An 18,027-nucleotide genomic window follows, 5' to 3' on the forward strand; every position below is an offset into this window, starting at 1 on the left:
GAAAGACTGCATGGGTAGCACTCAAGGGGTTAATGGCCAAAGCCATATGTCTATTTCTGAAGAAAAAATTATATACATGTCAAGGGATATTCAGGGATACATTTGTACATAACTTCTCAGGCGTGAACACGATGTTATCTATATGGACCGCCTGAACTAGCAGTCTCCTGTTGTGAAAAGCTAATAAAAAAGCAGGTGATAAGAGGCTGTCTAGTGGCTTAGAAACAGGCAGACATTTAGAGGTTTAAATATTATAAAGTATAACAATGTTGGTTGTGCAAAGCTGGGTAATGGGTAGTAAAGGCTTTATCTTTTTAAAGAATAACAATTTTAGTGTAGACTGTCCCTTTAAAGCCCTTTTTTTATAACACCTAGGATCTTATATCTTTGAGCCCTTATAACATTTGAGTGCAATCTTTTTGTTTTAATAATTTTTATTTGACAGTGTTATTATGAATGTATTTTAGATGTGTTTTGTGCAACTTTTTAGTTTTGCAAAACAGTTAACCAGAGCTCTGAAGGCAAGGTAATCATTATAGCGTAATACGCTATTGTGCTCAAGTGATCGCGTTTACTTTCAACTTGTAATACGAGCAGTAAGGCCGACGAGCACAAACCCCTGTGATAAACCCCTTATTGCTCAGGCGCAAACATTGGCGCTTCACTCGTAATGTTGCCCAGAGTCTTTAAAGGGACATAAAACTTAAACATTTTCATTAATGATTAAGATAGAACATGTAATTTTAAACAACTATCAAATTTACTTAATTCTCTTGGTATCCTTTGCAGAAAGAACAGCAATGGATTACTGGGAGCTAGCTTAACACGTCTGCTAAACCAATGACAATAGGCATATATGTGCTGCCTTCAATTAGCAGTTAGCTCCCAGTAGGGCATTGCTGCTCCTGAGACTACCCAGGTATGATTTTCAATGAAGGATATCTAAGGAACAAAGCAAATTAGTAGTAATAAGCATAACATGGAAAGTTGTTTAAAAATGCATACCCTGAGTTATGAAAAGAAAAAATGTGCATTTTATGTCTCTTTAAGGGATTTGTGGTCTTCAGCTGTAGGCTGTGAAGCTATTGCCATGTGGCCTGAGCGGCAGAGGTTTAGGATCTTCCGTCCCTTTAGCGATGGTCTTATTAGCAGCTTTACACTTATTATTATTACTCTTTATTTATAAAGCGCCCATGGGTAGGAAGATATAAGTACAACAGTGAAACAATACAATATAAGACATTTTTCAGACAAATACCGGGGGAATTGAGTGCCCAATTCTTGTGGGAACTTACAATCTAGATGGGTAGCTCTACGATCTGAGGGCTATAATGAAGGTACCAATATTATGAGTGGAAAAACGGCACAGGGGGTTGCGGCCGGAACCCATTTGCGCAGCTTTTAAGTTTTACAGAGCCTGAAATTGCCTTGTCGGGCATCAGCAAATTGTGGTTTGAAGATCTCCCCGAGACTTGATTCTGTAGTTCTGGAGCATGCTATAATAGTTTTTGTTGTTAAGGACATCAGTGTTATTACTGAGATTCCAGGGTAGACAGACTCGTCTCTAGTCTTGCAACAGTGCCTCCACATTCTGGACCACCTGCTGGTAGACCTGCTTACAACACAGCAGCGGTATGGTCAATACGCCAGTGCTGCTGCTCTGGAGAATAAAGTTGTTGGCTAACTTACAACAGTAGTGAAGAACGCTTTATGATAACTATGCTTGAACTGTTTTCTTTGTGTTTGGTGTCTTCATGAAAGATATAGTAAACACTCTAATCCGGAATGTGATATTTTAGATGGAGTTTCAGTTGTAATGAATTTGTGGTGTAACTTACTTTTTTAATATAGATTGGGAAATTTGAATTTCATACTCTCCATCGCCCACTTCAAAAGTCAATTTTTCTGTGAGCTACAGGTTTGAAATTTCTTCCAATCATCACTCTAGTTACAAGAAAAGTGCTATATGGGTAGAATGAGGTATTTGAATTTCATATCTATATTAAAAAGTAAGTTATAGCGCATCTTCATTACAACTGATGAATTAAACTCCCTCTAAAATATCATTAACAGTCCGGATCTGATTTTAGAAAAGGGAGAGTTTGCCATTACTTGACAACTACGTCTGATTTATAAATTGGCACGGCTATTCATGACATTATGTGCTTATAGAAATTCCTCAATGGACTTACACTAAGGGCACTCTATCTCTGTCCCCAATTCTACTTTGATTTGTTGTTACCTGTAGTATGAATACTATACCGTTTGTATTTATCTATTGTTTGGTATTAGGAATATGTTGCTAACCTGTTTAAGGGATATTAATCTTCTAATATTGTACTATGAGATCTCTATTTAGTACTGAAAGCTTTAGCTCCTAGTGCTACCCATAAGATGTTGATAGGTCATTATGTGCCTATAGGTTGGTTTAATAATCCTCACTTTATCTCGGGTCTTCAGTATTGATGCTACCAGTCCTTACTACTGCCCATATAGGCCTAATGTGCCAATTTTAAGACAAGCAATCCCTGCCCTCTTTGTGTATTATCCAGATTAGGACATTTTTACATTGATAAGGTTAGAACTTCAGGAGTTTATTTTCCCTAAACACTTACTATACCATTGCCATTTTTGAGAGTTACACATTTGTTTCATGAGATATGAATCCATTAACGGTCTCCTTTTTTTCCCCCAGTGTCTCCCTGCGGTAAATGTTGATTGATCAGGATGTCCAAGAGTGGCCTCAGATAGGTTTTATTAATGGACATATTTTTTTATTTAATGTCTCTGTAATATTCTATACCCGTGGAATATGCTTCTCTTGATCTGTATCTACCTGGTTCTTTGTGTGAATATATATATATATATATATATATATATATATATATATATATATCCTCTCCAAGAACACAGGCACTCACTGGTCTTATAAAAGGTAATCCTTTATTCAATCCATTAAAACGATTATAATACCATGACGTTTCGGCACACCATTGTGCCTTTATCAAATGTGACAAAAATATTAAAAGCTTCATACCAAACTTACCCCAAATCACCACCTAAATACTATTGGAGTACATCACATGCCGCCAGTTCCCCGTGTGTGAAATCGGCGTCTGACATTATCAGGGAGCGCTAAGCTGTGCGCCCTGTGAGATCGTGGAGCCGACGTTGCCATGGCAACATGTAAACAATACACGGTTTCTCGGCGGCTGTGTTATAAACCAATAGATGTATTTTTATATATATGTTCTATAATGTCTGTACATTGGCATTTAAACTTCAATTTAAAAAAAAATCTTGTGCACTACTTTAAAAACTTTAAAAATATTTTGCATCTAAGAAAGTTATAGCCGTATTTTTTTAATTTGAAGCGAACAGGAAGTACCACTGGACTCTGGGGGCCGATAGCTCACTGGATGATAAACAGAGTTTCCACTGCTTTATTTGTAGACATTAGCACACCACAAAAGCATAAGAACAATGTTTTTTTCCCCAGTACGTAAAAAAAAAAAAAAGAATACATTTTGAAATCCCATCTTTTAGTTGCAACAAATACAAACATAAATCAATTAAAGAATGAGGAGCTTAATTGAGTTATAGTTTCCCTGTGAAAATTGTGTTGTTTTTTTTCCCCACTGCCTTCGGAGAGTGTATCCTGCAAGATTCACAATACTGACCCTGCAACATTCTATATAGTAATAACTCATTTATAAATTATCCTGATTGGCCACAACAAAGGTGAAAACAATAATTCAGGATATTTATGGTTTATGTATCTAGACTGCAAAACACTTTTTATAAAATAAATACCCCTCCCTACAACTCTGTTACCTTTGTATTTCCCTGCCTCCTTCTGTCTGTGTATTTCCTTCCCCTATGTCTGTATTATGCCTCTCTATTACACAACCTCTCACTTTTCCCATTCTGTTTTCGCTCGGTGCCTCTTTTTCACCTCACTCCTCGTTGGGGTGTCCCAGTGTATCTAATAATAAATATAAATAATTACTAATTAACGCAAATATACATTTTCATGGGCTACTAGCAAATGTTACCAGTTCACAAGCCTAGAAATAAAACAAGCCATAAATATAAATATTGGGTGGTTTTTTTTGTCCTCAAATGTAAAGTTTTTCTCTCATTCTTTTCTCTCCCTCCCCTCTTCTCTACCCAGTTTCCCTCCCTCCTCCATCTCTGTGGTATCCCTCTCTGACATAGCTCCAGACAGCTGTTAAACGACTTAATCTCTTAAAAATAGTTTTAATTTTCTGCCTCTTATTGATCGCTAGCTCCCAATTAATCAAACAAGCAGAGCAAGGGGGAGGGCGTGGGATGCCCCCCAGGGCCAGCTGCAGGGGGAGGAGGGGAAAATAAAGCCCCAGCTACACAGTCTGATAGAGACATGTAGGGGATAATCTTTTAACACATAATCTGCCACTGACCAGCTGAAATACTCCATTAACCTCTCTGCCAGTCATCTGCAAAGTATTTCTTTATTAACCCACCCCCTGATCTTTATCCACCTTGTGATATTCTATTAATAACTTTTTTTCAATGACTAGTAAATCATTGCCCAAGTCACTAAAGAACATTGCAGTATTAACCCTTTTGCTATTTGTGACATTCAAAGCTTTGCTAGTTAATCTCTACAAAATATATGCACAGTGTTTTTTCTTTAATTATCATTACTTCTGATCACACAAAGCAGTCTTGTTTAACCACTCCACTGCCAGTTATTCAAGAAGGATTGCTTTGTGCTTCTTTTCCCATTTTTGAGCTGCAGAGATTTAATCAATGAACCCATACCATGTCAACCACCTATGGAATATTGCTCGGATACCTCTTCCTACAGATCTGTGAACAATTAACCCTTCTTTTTATCAAAGGATCTGCAAAATATTTTATTAACCTATTCGATATGGGCAATCTAAGTGTTCTCAGTTCACTTTTTCCTACTTTAGACCAGCTAATTGTCACTATTTAACCCTTTCTTACAAGAAATGTAGATTTATACAAGAGTAATCCATTTTACCTCTGTTTTGCAGGCTCTTGGGTCAGTTTACCTTATACATAACTCTCTGCATGACATTCACATCTACAATTTTCAAGGTAAATGAAGGCTGCTCTTTTTTTGTAATGTTTCCCTTTTTTCATCATGAGTAACAATGAAGATGTAATTGCTGATGTTTGGACTGGAAAGAGAGAGATGACCGTTCCTTATAGATGCTGTGTGGTGTGGAAGTGTAGCACTTACACCTATACTGTGTGTGACAGGGTATTTTTCCTTTCCTACACTGTACGGCATGTGATACTGATACTACCTTTCTCTACTATTTACCTGGTTGCGTGTATTGCACGTGATAGACTGACTGTCTACAATACCCTTGATTGTTGTGTTTGTTTTTGACTGGCATGTCATATCTGCGCAGTGAGCGAACACACGCCCGGTCTCACCAGGTCACTGTATTATCCTTTTGATGCTCTTTCACTAAACAAATGGAGAGATGAGAGCTTTAGTGAATCTGCTGTATTTTGTATAAATGTTTGAGACTGCCTGTGTTGCTGTCTGCTTTTTATCTGTGTGTGAGATGGGCACTTGCACTGTCCATATTGTATTTTCATGTGTGAAAGAGTCTAGTGCTGTCACAGAGTGCGTTGAACCTGTGTTTGTGTGTGTGTGTGTGTGTGTGAAAGACTGTTACTGCTGTAGTCTGCATTGCATCTATGCATGTGGTGTGTGTAAGTAGATCTTGAACTTCCTTAATTGTCTGCATATTAGGCCTGTGCTACCAATATCCAGCATTGTGTGTGAAACTGGCATTACCACAGCCTGTATCACACCTGTGGATGAAACACACTGACACTGCATTATATTCTTACATATGGGCTTGGCACTGTCACAGTCTACATGTATTGTTGGATGCAAAAGCCTGAGACCTCCATTACCAAGTGGTTTTATTTGGTCTTTTTGTAAGTACTAAAATCAGTTAATACCTATAATTCAAGAATATTCTCTACACACCATTGGTGTATACATTTGATATATAGTTCAATCATAGCACGTGTCAGTTGTATTTTTTATTTTTATAGCAATTGACACCTGATATTAATTGTGTGTGTGGTCCTGTTAAGGCCTTTCTCAGTGATACATTGCATCTAGCTTCAATATTTTTAAGGAGGCAGTATAACGCAAACTAAAGTTATTTTATGAAACCAAAATAATTTTCATTCAAAGCAAGACCAGGCAGACCTAAAGTGATTACACCATCAGAAGACCAGTATATCAAGCTAATATCTTATGGAGTAAAATTACAATTAAGTTTTAGTTGCAATCTCAGAGTTCATGAGACAAGACAGTAGCATGAGAGGATCACACAACAGTGTGTAAAACCTACTATTAAATATGGTGCAGGACATTTTCAGGTGTGGGAATGCTTTGCCTATTCTGGAGTTGGTGATTTGTTCAAGATCAACTACACGTTGACCAAAGAGAAGTACCACTCTGTTCTGTCAAATCATGACATCAGTTATAGCTCAAAGTTGTTTGCAAGAGCATTAATTTCCAACAAGACAACAATCTTAAACACAAGTTTAAGTTTTTAATAAACGTTATGTTTTATAAGTGAAACACACCAATGATGACCATGCACCTCATAAAATTGTAAATATTGTACATATCATTCGGGCATGTGTTCTAAAACATGTATCAGTAAGCAGTGATCATTTGACCCAATAGAGATTGCAACTATGTATAACATTGTCATAAACATTGTTGTAAACACTGCTGCCATAGAATATCTGTAGCATTCCATGACAGTAGTGTATGTAACTATATATAATATCACTATGAACATTGTTGCAAACACTGCTGCCAGATAGCTAAGGACACATGCATGCTCCTGAGTTTATCTATCATTACTCTTTAACAAAGGATATCAAGAGAACTAAGCAAAATTGATAATACGGGCAAATTGGAAAGTGGCTTAAAATTGCATGCTCTTTCTAAATCCTAAACGTTTAATTTTGAATTTAATGTCCCTTTATTAAAGTAGTCATTAAGGCAAATCGGGGGGATGCCAAATATTTTTTGTATTTTTAGTACGTGCTATCAAACATATACAGTATATATATATGTGTGTGTGTGTATCAGTCTGGCATTCCCAGAGTCTGAATTATATTAATATGTGGTACTAGTACTGCAAAGGTCTGTATTATATCTACTGTGTGACTTTCACAGCCATTGTGTGTGGGTGCACATGTGTGTTTGACTGGAACTGCTGCTGTTTTGGATTAGCATGTGTGTGTATGTGTATATATGTGTATATATGTATATATATATATATATATATATATATATATATATATATATATATATGTGTGTGTGTGTTTATATATATATATATATATATATGTATGTGTGTGTGTGTGTTTATATATATATATATATATATATATATATATATATATATATATATATATTCATCCAAAGATAAAAAGCACTCACCGGGTCTTTATGCAAACAAACAAGTTTTTAATGTGACGTTTCGGGGAAACTCCCCGTCTTCAGACAACTTCTTCAAGAAGTTGTCTGAAGACGGGGAGTTTCCCCGAAACGTCACATTAAAAACTTGTTTGTTTGCATAAAGACCCGGTGAGTGCTTTTTATCTTTGGATGAATATATTACACTTTTAAAAGCACCCCGGGCATATTGGACTTTTACCAAGTGTGTTACTGTGAGTGCTTATACCTCCTTGGATACATATATATATATATATATATATATATATATATATATATATATATATATATATATATATATAATGTGTGTGTGTGTGTTTATATATATATATATATATATATATATAATGTGTGTGTATGTGTGTAAGACAGACACTGACAGTTTATGCTATATCTGTGTGTGACTATGATACTACCACTATATTTTACAAAAGTGCAGTCTGTTAGGAGAAGACTGTCACTGTTAACTGTTTCTTACTCTTTACAGATGACCAGTTTGATGCTGTCTCTGGTCACACTATGTGTCTGGGGTCTCTTGAAAATTGTCCCAATTTGTATAAGGAAAAGTTCCCTCAAGACTTCTGGACAGACGTATGTAATCCATAGTTAAATGTCTATACAATATACAGTATGTACCTGTGCATTGTGTACATGTTGCTGCTGTCTATGTTATATTGTTAGCAGTAGACACACATGATAATATCTGTGAAGTTATCTGGATGTTTTTCTATCTGTCAGTCAGTCTGTCTGTCAAATCTATGTATCTATCCAATCTATGTACCTATTAATAGTGTGTGTGAAAATTAAAACAATGCATACAAAAATATTTATGAACTATGTATCATATCATATATTTAAGGATTCTTTATAGATGTCCTTCATTGTGACATATTTAGCAGATATTCATCAATATTTTTGCTCTCACAGGAGCAGTTATCAATGCAATACTATTACGGGATACAAATATATATCCTACCTTGCAATATTATTTACTTTGATTTCAGGACCAGGAGATTCAGGAGTGGGTGGTCTGAAGGCATGGCTTATAGCTTTTTTAGAGTTGGGGTTTGCGTATACCTTGGCAAGGTTTAAGTGGTCCCATCTTTCTTTTACAAAATGTGATTTAAAAGGGGGGGGGGGGGATTACAGGAGGGACAGGGGCAAAGATCCCAGTCCATAACAATCGCTCAAAATGTGTGATCATGTGTATCTCAGATGTATCACAGTGTATTCACACATGACATGATATTTAATATGAGGCTCTTGTATAAATCCTTAGCTAATCTAGTGCTGAAGACCAAGTATAACTGCATTGTGTACAGTATTTAGGAATATTTGTGTCAGTGTCAAAATTGTCTTTTTTGCTCTGCAGTTTCCATGGACACGCAAGGGTTTCATGAGGACACGCTGGCGGATACACAGCCGGTATGTGTGATACACATATGTAGCAATAATGGTCGTCACACATGCACACTTGAACAGCTTATTCATTAGGCAAGTTCCCACTTTCTGTTGTGGCAGTTTGGCTATCAATGTGATAAATGTGTTTGTATTTCAGTCATATCTGTGCTAATTACGCACTAATGAGCGACCGTTGATCTCGTACTACTGTGACACCTTTTTCCTTGATGCAGTTCTTCTACTCTTTCTTACACAATTCTATACCCAGTGCTATAAACACAAGAAGTGTTTCACATTGCACACTGTATTCCCATTCACACATACGCCTGGTGAATACACTATCGTAGTATTATGGCAGGAGCTATGTATTTGTGAAATAGACCAGTGAGACAAATTAAAAACACACTGACATAACTTGCTCACTGTCAGCACTAGGATGTATGATGCTGATTGTCCATGTTCAGCACCCTGACCCCGTTTCCCCTTACTTGTGCACAATGACACAGCTTTCCCCTCCCCAGCTGACAATACCCCCATCTGCACCAAGCTCCCTGACACTCCCCCATCTGCGCCCAACTCCCTGACACTCCCCCATCTGCGCCCAACTCCATGACACTCCCCCATCTGCGCCCAACTCCCTGACACTCCCCCATCTGCGCCCAACTCCCTGACACTCCCCCATCTGCGCCCAACTCCCTGACACTCCCCCATCTGCTCCCAACTCCCTGACACTCCCCCATCTGCGCCCAACTCCCTGACACTCCCCCATCTGCGCCCAACTCCCTGACACTCCCCCATCTGCGCCCAACTCCCTGACACTCCCCCCATCTGCGCCCAACTCCCTGACACTCCCCCCATCTGCGCCCAACTCCCTGACACTCCCCCATCTGCGCCCAACTCCCTGACACTCCCCCATCTGCGCCCAACTCCCTGACACTCCCCCATCTGCGCCCAACTCCCTGACACTCCCCCATCTGCGCCCAACTCCCTGACACTCCCCCATCTGCGCCCAACTCCCTGACACTCCCCCATCTGCGCCCAACTCCCTGACACTCCCCCATCTGCGCCCAACTCCCTGACACTCCCCCATCTGCGCCCAACTCCCTGACACTGCCCCATCTGCGCCCAACTCCCTGACACTCCCCCATCTGCGCCCAACTCCCTGACACTCCCCCATCTGCGCCCAACTCCCTGACACTCCCCCATCTGCGCCCAACTCCCTGACACTCCCCCATCTGCGCCCAACTCCCTGACACTGCCCCATCTGCGCCCAACTCCCTGACACTGCCCCATCTGCGCCCAACTCCCTGACACTGCCCCATCTGCGCCCAACTCCCTGACACTGCCCCATCTGCGCCCAACTCCCTGACACTGCCCCATCTGCGCCCAACTCCCTGACACTGCCCCATCTGCGCCCAACTCCCTGACACTGCCCCATCTGCGCCCAACTCCCTGACACTGCCCCATCTGCGCCCAACTCCCTGACACTGCCCCATCTGCGCCCATCTCCCTGACACTGCCCCATCTGCGCCCAACTCCCTGACACTGCCCCATCTGCGCCCATCTCCCTGACACTGCCCCATCTGCGCCCAACTCCCTGACACTACCCCACCTCCCCACAGCTTCCTAACACTACCCCATCTGCACCCACTCCCTGACACTACCATATCTGCACTTAACTCCCCGACACTACCACACTTCCCCCAGCTCCCCCCCCCCCATCTGGGACACTACTCCATTTACACCCAGCTCCCTGACACTACCCCATCAGATTTACACTACTTTCTTGTTAAAACTGTTCTTTTGTGTACTAAGCACTGCTGCTATTACTGCAGACATTTCCAACACTTATTGCAAACCTAACTACACTCAGTTGTATGATCTTCTCGTTTGTCTGCAGGATATTTGATCTTGTAAACCTTCACCTTTTCCATGATGCCTCAAATCTTGTGTCATGCAGCTGTTCCCCCTCTGTGTATAGCGGAAACCGCAGAAGAGCACTGCAGTACATCCTGGACAGGTATACAATGCTCTGCTGGTTAACTCTTCACTTAAAGAAATCTATAGCGAGGTACATATATCACCTTATTCTGGTCCTCTAATTCTTCTGGTAGATGTCTGGAAATCCATACCTCTTTAACAACCTCCTTTATGCAAGGCTGAAGACTACTAAAGGTTCACCCGTTTACCTTACCGTGATTTTATTTTACCGTTTAATTTTTCATTTTAAATGTTTCTCTTTTTTTCTGTCTTAGGTTAAATGAGAAACCAGAAGTGCCATATTTCCTTTTTGGAGATTTTAATTTCCGCTTGGATTTGAAAAGTCTGATTCAGGTGAGATATGTATTATTTTTTTACAAGGTCTTTACTGTTTCAAATCACAAGGGAATAATTTTAGACGTGATGCAAAAAGCAACCACTTACAAACACTTTACACAAAATAACTTATGGAGACATATATCATACATATACGTTACTGTTGAAGAACCTTTATGAGTGTTTAAAAAAGACCATGCTGGATCATGGGTACAATTTAAAAAAAAAACAAAAAAAAAAACATTCCCATTTACTTCTAGTATCAAATTTGCCTCTTTTTCTTGGTCTCTTTGTTGAATCTTAGCTTCTTTTATGTGAGAGCATACTGAGGTAGGCTCAGGAACATGTATGTTTTCTTTCATGTAATTGGCAAGAGTCCATGAGCTAGTGACGTATGGGATATACATTCCTACCAGGAGGGGCAAAGTTTCCCAAACCTCAAAATGCCTATAAATACACCCCTCACCACACCCACAATTCAGTTTTACAAACTTTGCCTCCTATGGAGGTGGTGAAGTAAGTTTGTGCTAAGATTTCTACGTTGATATGCGCTTCTCAGCATTGTTGAAGCCTGATTCCTCTCAGAGTACAGCGAATGTCAGAGGGATGTGAAGGGAGTATCACTTATTTGAATACGATGATTTCCCTAACGGGGGTCTATTTCATAGGTTCTCTGTTATCGGTCGTAGAGATTCATCTCCTACCTCCCTTTTCAGATCGACGATATACTCTTAATTTACCATTACCTCTACTGATAACTGTTTCAGTACTGGTTTGGCTATCTGCTATATGTGGATGGGTGTCTTTTGGTAAGTATGTTTTCATTACTTAAGACACTCTCAGCTATGGTTTGGCACTTTATGCATTTATATAAAGTTCTAAATATATGTATTGTACTTATATTTGCCATGAGTCAGGTTCATGTATTTCCTTCTGCAGACTATCAGTTTCATATTTGGGGAATATAAACATTTTAAGAAATGTATTTCTTACCTGGGGTTTAGTCTTTTTTCAATTGACTACTTCTTGCAATTGCGGGTATTAGGCCCACGGGTGCGTCAAATGCTAAACTTTATTGCATCATTCTTGGCACGAAAATATTTTTGGGGCGTCATACGTGACGTTGAGACCTTTCACACGGCGGCGTCATTAGTGAGCGAGTGTGTCATTCCGGTTATTTTTGGCGCCAAAAAAGTTTACGTTACGTTGTGCGTCATACTTGTTGTGCGTCATACTTGGCGCCAAACTTTTTCATTATTTCAATACCCCTTGTATGTTTGCCTCTTGCTTTTTTTCTCTATCAGAGGCCTATGCTATTGCATTTTCCCATTCCTGAAACTGTCATATAAGGAAATAGATAATTTTGCTTTATATGTTGTTTTTTTCTCTTACATTGTGCAAGATGTCCCAATCTGATCCTGTCTCAGAAGTTTCTGCTGGAACATTGCTGCCTGACATCGGTTCTACCAAAGCTAAGTGCATTTGTTGTAAAATTGTAGAAATTATTTCACCGAATGTCATTTGTAATAGTTGTCATGATAAACTTTTACATGCAGATAGTGTTTCTATCAGTAATAGTACATTGCCAGTTGCAGTTCCTTCAACTTCTAATGTGCATGATATACCTGTAAATTTTAAAGAATTTGTTTCTGATTCTATTCTGAAGGCTTTGTCTGCATTTCCACCTTCTAATAAACCTAAAAAGTTCTTTTAAAACTTCTCATTTAGCAGATTAAATTTCAAATGACCAACAACATAATAATTTATCCTCTTCTGATGAGGATCTATCTGAGACAGAAGTTCCTTCCTCAGACATTGACACTGACAAATCTACTTATTTCTTTAAAATAGAGTATATGCGTTCTTTATTAAAAGAAGTGTTAATTACTTTGGATATTGAGGTAACCAGTCCTATTGACGTTCAGTCTAATAAACATTTAAATGCTGTTTTTAAACCTCCTGTGGTTTCTCCAGGGGTTTTTCCTATTCCTGGGGCTATTTCTGATATGATTTCTAGGGAATGGAATAAGCCAGGTACTTCTTTTATTCCTTCTTCAAGGTTTAAAAAATTGTATCCTTTTACTGGCAAAATCTATAGAGTTTTGGGGAAAAATCCCCAAAGTTGATGGGGCTATTTCTACTCTTGTTAAACGTACCACTATTCCTATGGAAGATAGTACTTCCTTTAAGGATCCTTTAGATAGGAAGTTTGAATCTTATCTAAGGAAGGCCTATTTATATTCAGGTCATCTTCTCAGACCTGCTATTTCTTTGGCTGATGTTGCGGCTGCATCAACTTTCTGGTTGGAGAATTTAGCGCAACAAGAATTGGATTCTGACATATCTAGCATTATTTGCTTACTGCAACATGCTAATCATTTTATTTGTGATGCCATTTTTTATATGATCAAAATTGATGTTAGATCCATGTCTTTAGCTGTATTAGCTAGAAGAGCTTTGTGGCTTAAATCCTGGAATGCTGATATGACATCTAAATCTAGATTACTATCTCTTTCTTTCCAAGGTAATAATTTATTTGGTTCTCAGTTGGATTCTATTATTTCAACTATCACTGGGGGAAAAGGAGTTTTTTTGACTCAGGATAAAAAAACCTAAGGGTAAATCTAAGGCTTCTAATCGTTTTCGTTCCTTTTGTCAGAATAAGGAACAAAAACTCAATCCTCCCCCCAAGGAATCTGCTTCCAATTGGAAGCCTTCCTCAAATTTGAATAAATCCAAGCCTTTTAGGAAACCAAAGTCAGCCCCTAAGTCCGCATGAAGGTGTGGCCCTCATTCCAGCTCAGCTGGTAGGGGGCAGATTAAGTTTTTTCAAGGATTTTTGGATAAAATCTGTCCAAAATCATTGGATTCAGAGCATTGTCTCTCAAGGGTATCGAATAGGATTCAGAGTAAGACCTCCTGTGAGAAGATTTTTTCTCTCATGTATCCCTGTAAATCCAGTAAAAGCTCAGGCTTTTCTGAAGTGTGTTTCAGACCTGGAGTCTTCAGGGGTAATCATGCCAGTTCCTCCTCAGGAACAAGGTTTAGGGTTTTATTCAAACCTATTCATTGTACCAAAGTCTTGATAAAGGTCCACTGAGGACCGAAACGCGTAGACCCATTGGTAAGCATTATTCTATAGCCTCTATTGTTTTTTAAAATTTGTTACGCTATGTTGTGAACTTTGGCTGCAGGTACGCATCAAGGACACCATAGGAGCAGCTGACAGCCGTCAGGATTCACCTAGGTACTCCTCTTACCCGGATCCAAGGTTTTTAGTGTGATTTGTTTTTGGTGACTTTCATTTGGATTAGCACAATTCATTGCATCTTTTCATTTGTTGAACAGCATTTTTTTTTAATTGATTTTTTATTGCATTTTTTCACTGTGACATTTGATTTTTTTCATTGCGATTTTTTCATTGTGACTTTTCATCGTGACTTTTCATCCCATTTATATACACATTTTTACACATTTTTTCACTTTTTTGTCTTTTTGTTTTTCTTTTCACACTGCAGTGCCACAGGTAAATTTTACTGCAAACGTTCATTTCATTATTGTTTGTAATTTCATTATTGTTTATATTCTGTGTATGTTAGTTTGCACTTTACACCAACTCACGTTACATACACTCTCATTGTCAAGGTTATACTTAGCCCTTATGGATCCTTGGATCTAATGTTAGCTACTTTTATTTGATTTTATTTGATCTTTATTGCGAGCTGCCTTTGCCAGCTTTTTATTCTCTAGTTTTTATTTGTCTACTTTTATTGCAGAAGTCTAGTGCTCATATGTTTATAAGGATCAAGCATCCCATTCCCTGGTATTAAATTAATTGTTTAGTATATTTTTTAGACTATTTTATGGTGTTTATATCTATCCCTTAGCCTCTTTTGGCGCTGTACCCACTATCCATATACCATTTAGTCTCTCTGGGGGTTGGTTAGGCCCTCTGTCTGTGTACAGCTTAGGGATTATTTTAGCGCTTGGCCACTACTCCCTATTATCTAAAGAAAATTTATTCAGACCAGTTCTGGATCTGAAAATTTTGAATCGTTATGTAAGAGTACCAACTTTCAAGATGGTGACTATAAGGACTATTCTGCCTTTTGTTCAGCAAGGACATTATATGTCCACAATAGACTTGCAGGATGCATACCTTCGTATTCCGATTCATCCAGAACACTATCAGTTTCTGAGATTCTCTTTTCTAGACAAGCATTACCAATTTGTTGCTCTTCCATTTGGCCTAGCAACAGCTCCAAGAATATTTTAAAAAGTTCTGGGTGCCCTACTCTCTGTAATCAGAGAACAGGGTATTGCGGTGTTTCCTTATTTGGATGATAGCTTGGTACTAGCTCAGTCTTTACGTACTGCAGAATCTCACACGAATCAACTAGTGTTGTTTCTTCGGGAACATGGTTGGAGGATCAATTTACCAAAAAGTTTCTTGATTCCTCAGACAAGGGTCACCTTTTTAGCTTCCAGATTCCAGCGAGATTACCAATAAATATTTTAGAACTCTGTGCAATTCTCAGGGCTCTTCAGTTCTGGCCTCTACTAAAGATAGAACCGTTCATTTGTTTTCAGACAGACAATATCACAACTGTGGCTTATGTCAATCATCTGGGTGGGACTCACAGTCCCCAAGCTATGAAAGAAGTATCTTGGATACTTGCTTGGGCGGAATCCAGCTCCTGTCTAATCTCTGCGGTGCATATCCCAGGTGTAGACAATTGGGAGGCGGATTATCTCAGCCACCAGACTTTACATCCAGGGGAGTGGTCTCTCCATCCAGATGTGTTTTCTCAGATTGTTCAGATGTGGGGTCTTCCAGAGATAGATCTCATGACCTCTCATCTGAACAAGAAACTTCCCAGATACCTGTCCAGGTCCAGGGATGTTCAGGCGGAAGCAGTGGATGCGCTGACACTTCCTTGGTGTTATCATCCTGCTTACATCTTCCCGCCTCTAGTTCTCCTTCCAAGAGTGATCTCCAAAATCACTGTGTTGATGGTGGCTCCAGCATGGACACACAGGTTTTGGTAGGCGGATCTGGTTCGGATGTCCAGTTGCCCGCTTTGGCCACTTCCGTTACGGCTTGATCTACTATCTCAAGGTCCGTTTTTCCATCAGGATCTCAAATCATTAAATTTGAAGGTATGGAAATTGAACGCTTAGTTCTAAGTCATAGAGGTTTCTCTGACTCAGTAATTAATACTATGTTACAAGCTCGTAAATCTGTCTCTAGAAAGATTTATAATAGAGTTTGGAAGACTTACATTTCATGGTGTTCTTCTCATAAATTTTCCTGGCAGTCTTTTAGAATTCCTAGAATTTTACAGTTTCTTCAGGATGGTTTGGATAAGGGTTTGTCTGCAAGTTCCTTGAAAGGACAAATCTCCGCTCTTTCTGTTTTATTTCACAGAAAGATTGCTATACTTCCTGATATACACTGTTTTGTACAGGCTTTAATTCGTATTAAAAGTCCACTAGAAAATGTATAGTCTTATAATTGGACACATAAGTTCAAAATTTTTTCTTGACTGTCGGCAGTGGACTCTCCCTGATTCAGAATCAGGATCCTTCTTTTTCCAAAACGAAGCCAATCTGTGTAGGATTTAAACACAAACAAGATCGACCATTGTGTGTATCCACAGACCCAATATATTTCACACAGCAGTATTCAATTTCCAGGGTACTCACACTTTTGCAGAGCACACCAGTGTGCTTGTGGGAACGGACTGGTTATCAGAGCAAACCAGCTTGCTCTCTCCGGTATGCTCTCTCCTCGCAGGTGTGGATAATGACAGATCCACTGGCGCCTCACAGTAAATCAGTGTACTGAGACTTCACTTAGCAGCGGCTTGGTAATGAGAACCTCACTTGTCAAGGAATGGCAGACAATGATGATGAAAAACAAATCTTTAATCATTAGTAAAACCAAAATCCTTACAATACAAGTGGGTGGACAATGTGTAACAATAAAATTTGCTACGCGTTTCTCGGCTCACTTAGCCGTTTCCTCAGGCATATTAAAAACACATTTTTAGCCCGGCTATATAGTGCCGCTCATTACCAAACCAAAACTATACCCTCCCCCTTCCTTTGCTAGGGGGTGTGTGTAGGCTATCCAATCAGTGAATATCATTTTCATACCCAAAAGTTGTTATCATACAACCACCAACTCTCACTTGGTATACAATAAAATAATGTATCCATAATGTCCCTACATTTAACAAATCACATACTAAAACATATTTAAAAACAAATTCAAAGAAACACTTGTTGCAATTGCTCTTTCACCTATTGTCGTATAGCCAGTCTATATTTTGTTCAGCATGTAAATATTCTCCTCTATAAGATTGTAAAAGCAAACATGATGGTTCACATTAAAAACACTGAAATCGGATTGTCGACCCTAATATATCTCAGCAATATAAACATATTTCACCTCCAAAGTACAACCAAATCGACGATTGAACCATTACTTTTGGTATAGTTTGTATATAAGCTTAACTGAACATATAATAAAATATATAAACCTAACAATTTTAATGTTCCGGCTCCTAAAATAATTTTTATGACAATAAATCAGCTAGTACAATTTGCACTGGCCACTGTATTTATATAATTTTGATACATTAAATGCACTGTATTTTTAGTGAAGAAAGTTCGCCAGTAAAATTTTCACTGACCGGCAAATTTATGTGATAGTGATATATATAGTGCACCGGATACTAAGTAACAAAAATTTTATATAATAATACGTGTAATAAGAATTTTGTATA

General features: G+C 38.8%; 1 protein-coding gene across 1 annotated transcript in view; it reads left to right on the forward strand.

Annotated features, from left to right (window-relative positions):
• The window catches only part of LOC128663591 (inositol polyphosphate-5-phosphatase A), a 142,795-nt gene that overhangs the window by 74,408 nt on the left and 50,360 nt on the right, over positions 1–18,027 (forward strand). The window contains exons 5-9 of the mRNA XM_053717991.1: positions 5,046–5,109; positions 8,007–8,110; positions 8,892–8,944; positions 10,821–10,940; positions 11,176–11,254. Coding sequence (XP_053573966.1) covers positions 5,046–5,109; positions 8,007–8,110; positions 8,892–8,944; positions 10,821–10,940; positions 11,176–11,254 — 420 coding nt within the window. The remainder of the gene's footprint in view (positions 1–5,045; positions 5,110–8,006; positions 8,111–8,891; positions 8,945–10,820; positions 10,941–11,175; positions 11,255–18,027) is intronic.

The sequence above is a fragment of the Bombina bombina genome, chromosome 6 (assembly GCF_027579735.1).
Source record: "Bombina bombina isolate aBomBom1 chromosome 6, aBomBom1.pri, whole genome shotgun sequence".
Classification (NCBI taxonomy): domain Eukaryota; kingdom Metazoa; phylum Chordata; class Amphibia; order Anura; family Bombinatoridae; genus Bombina; species Bombina bombina.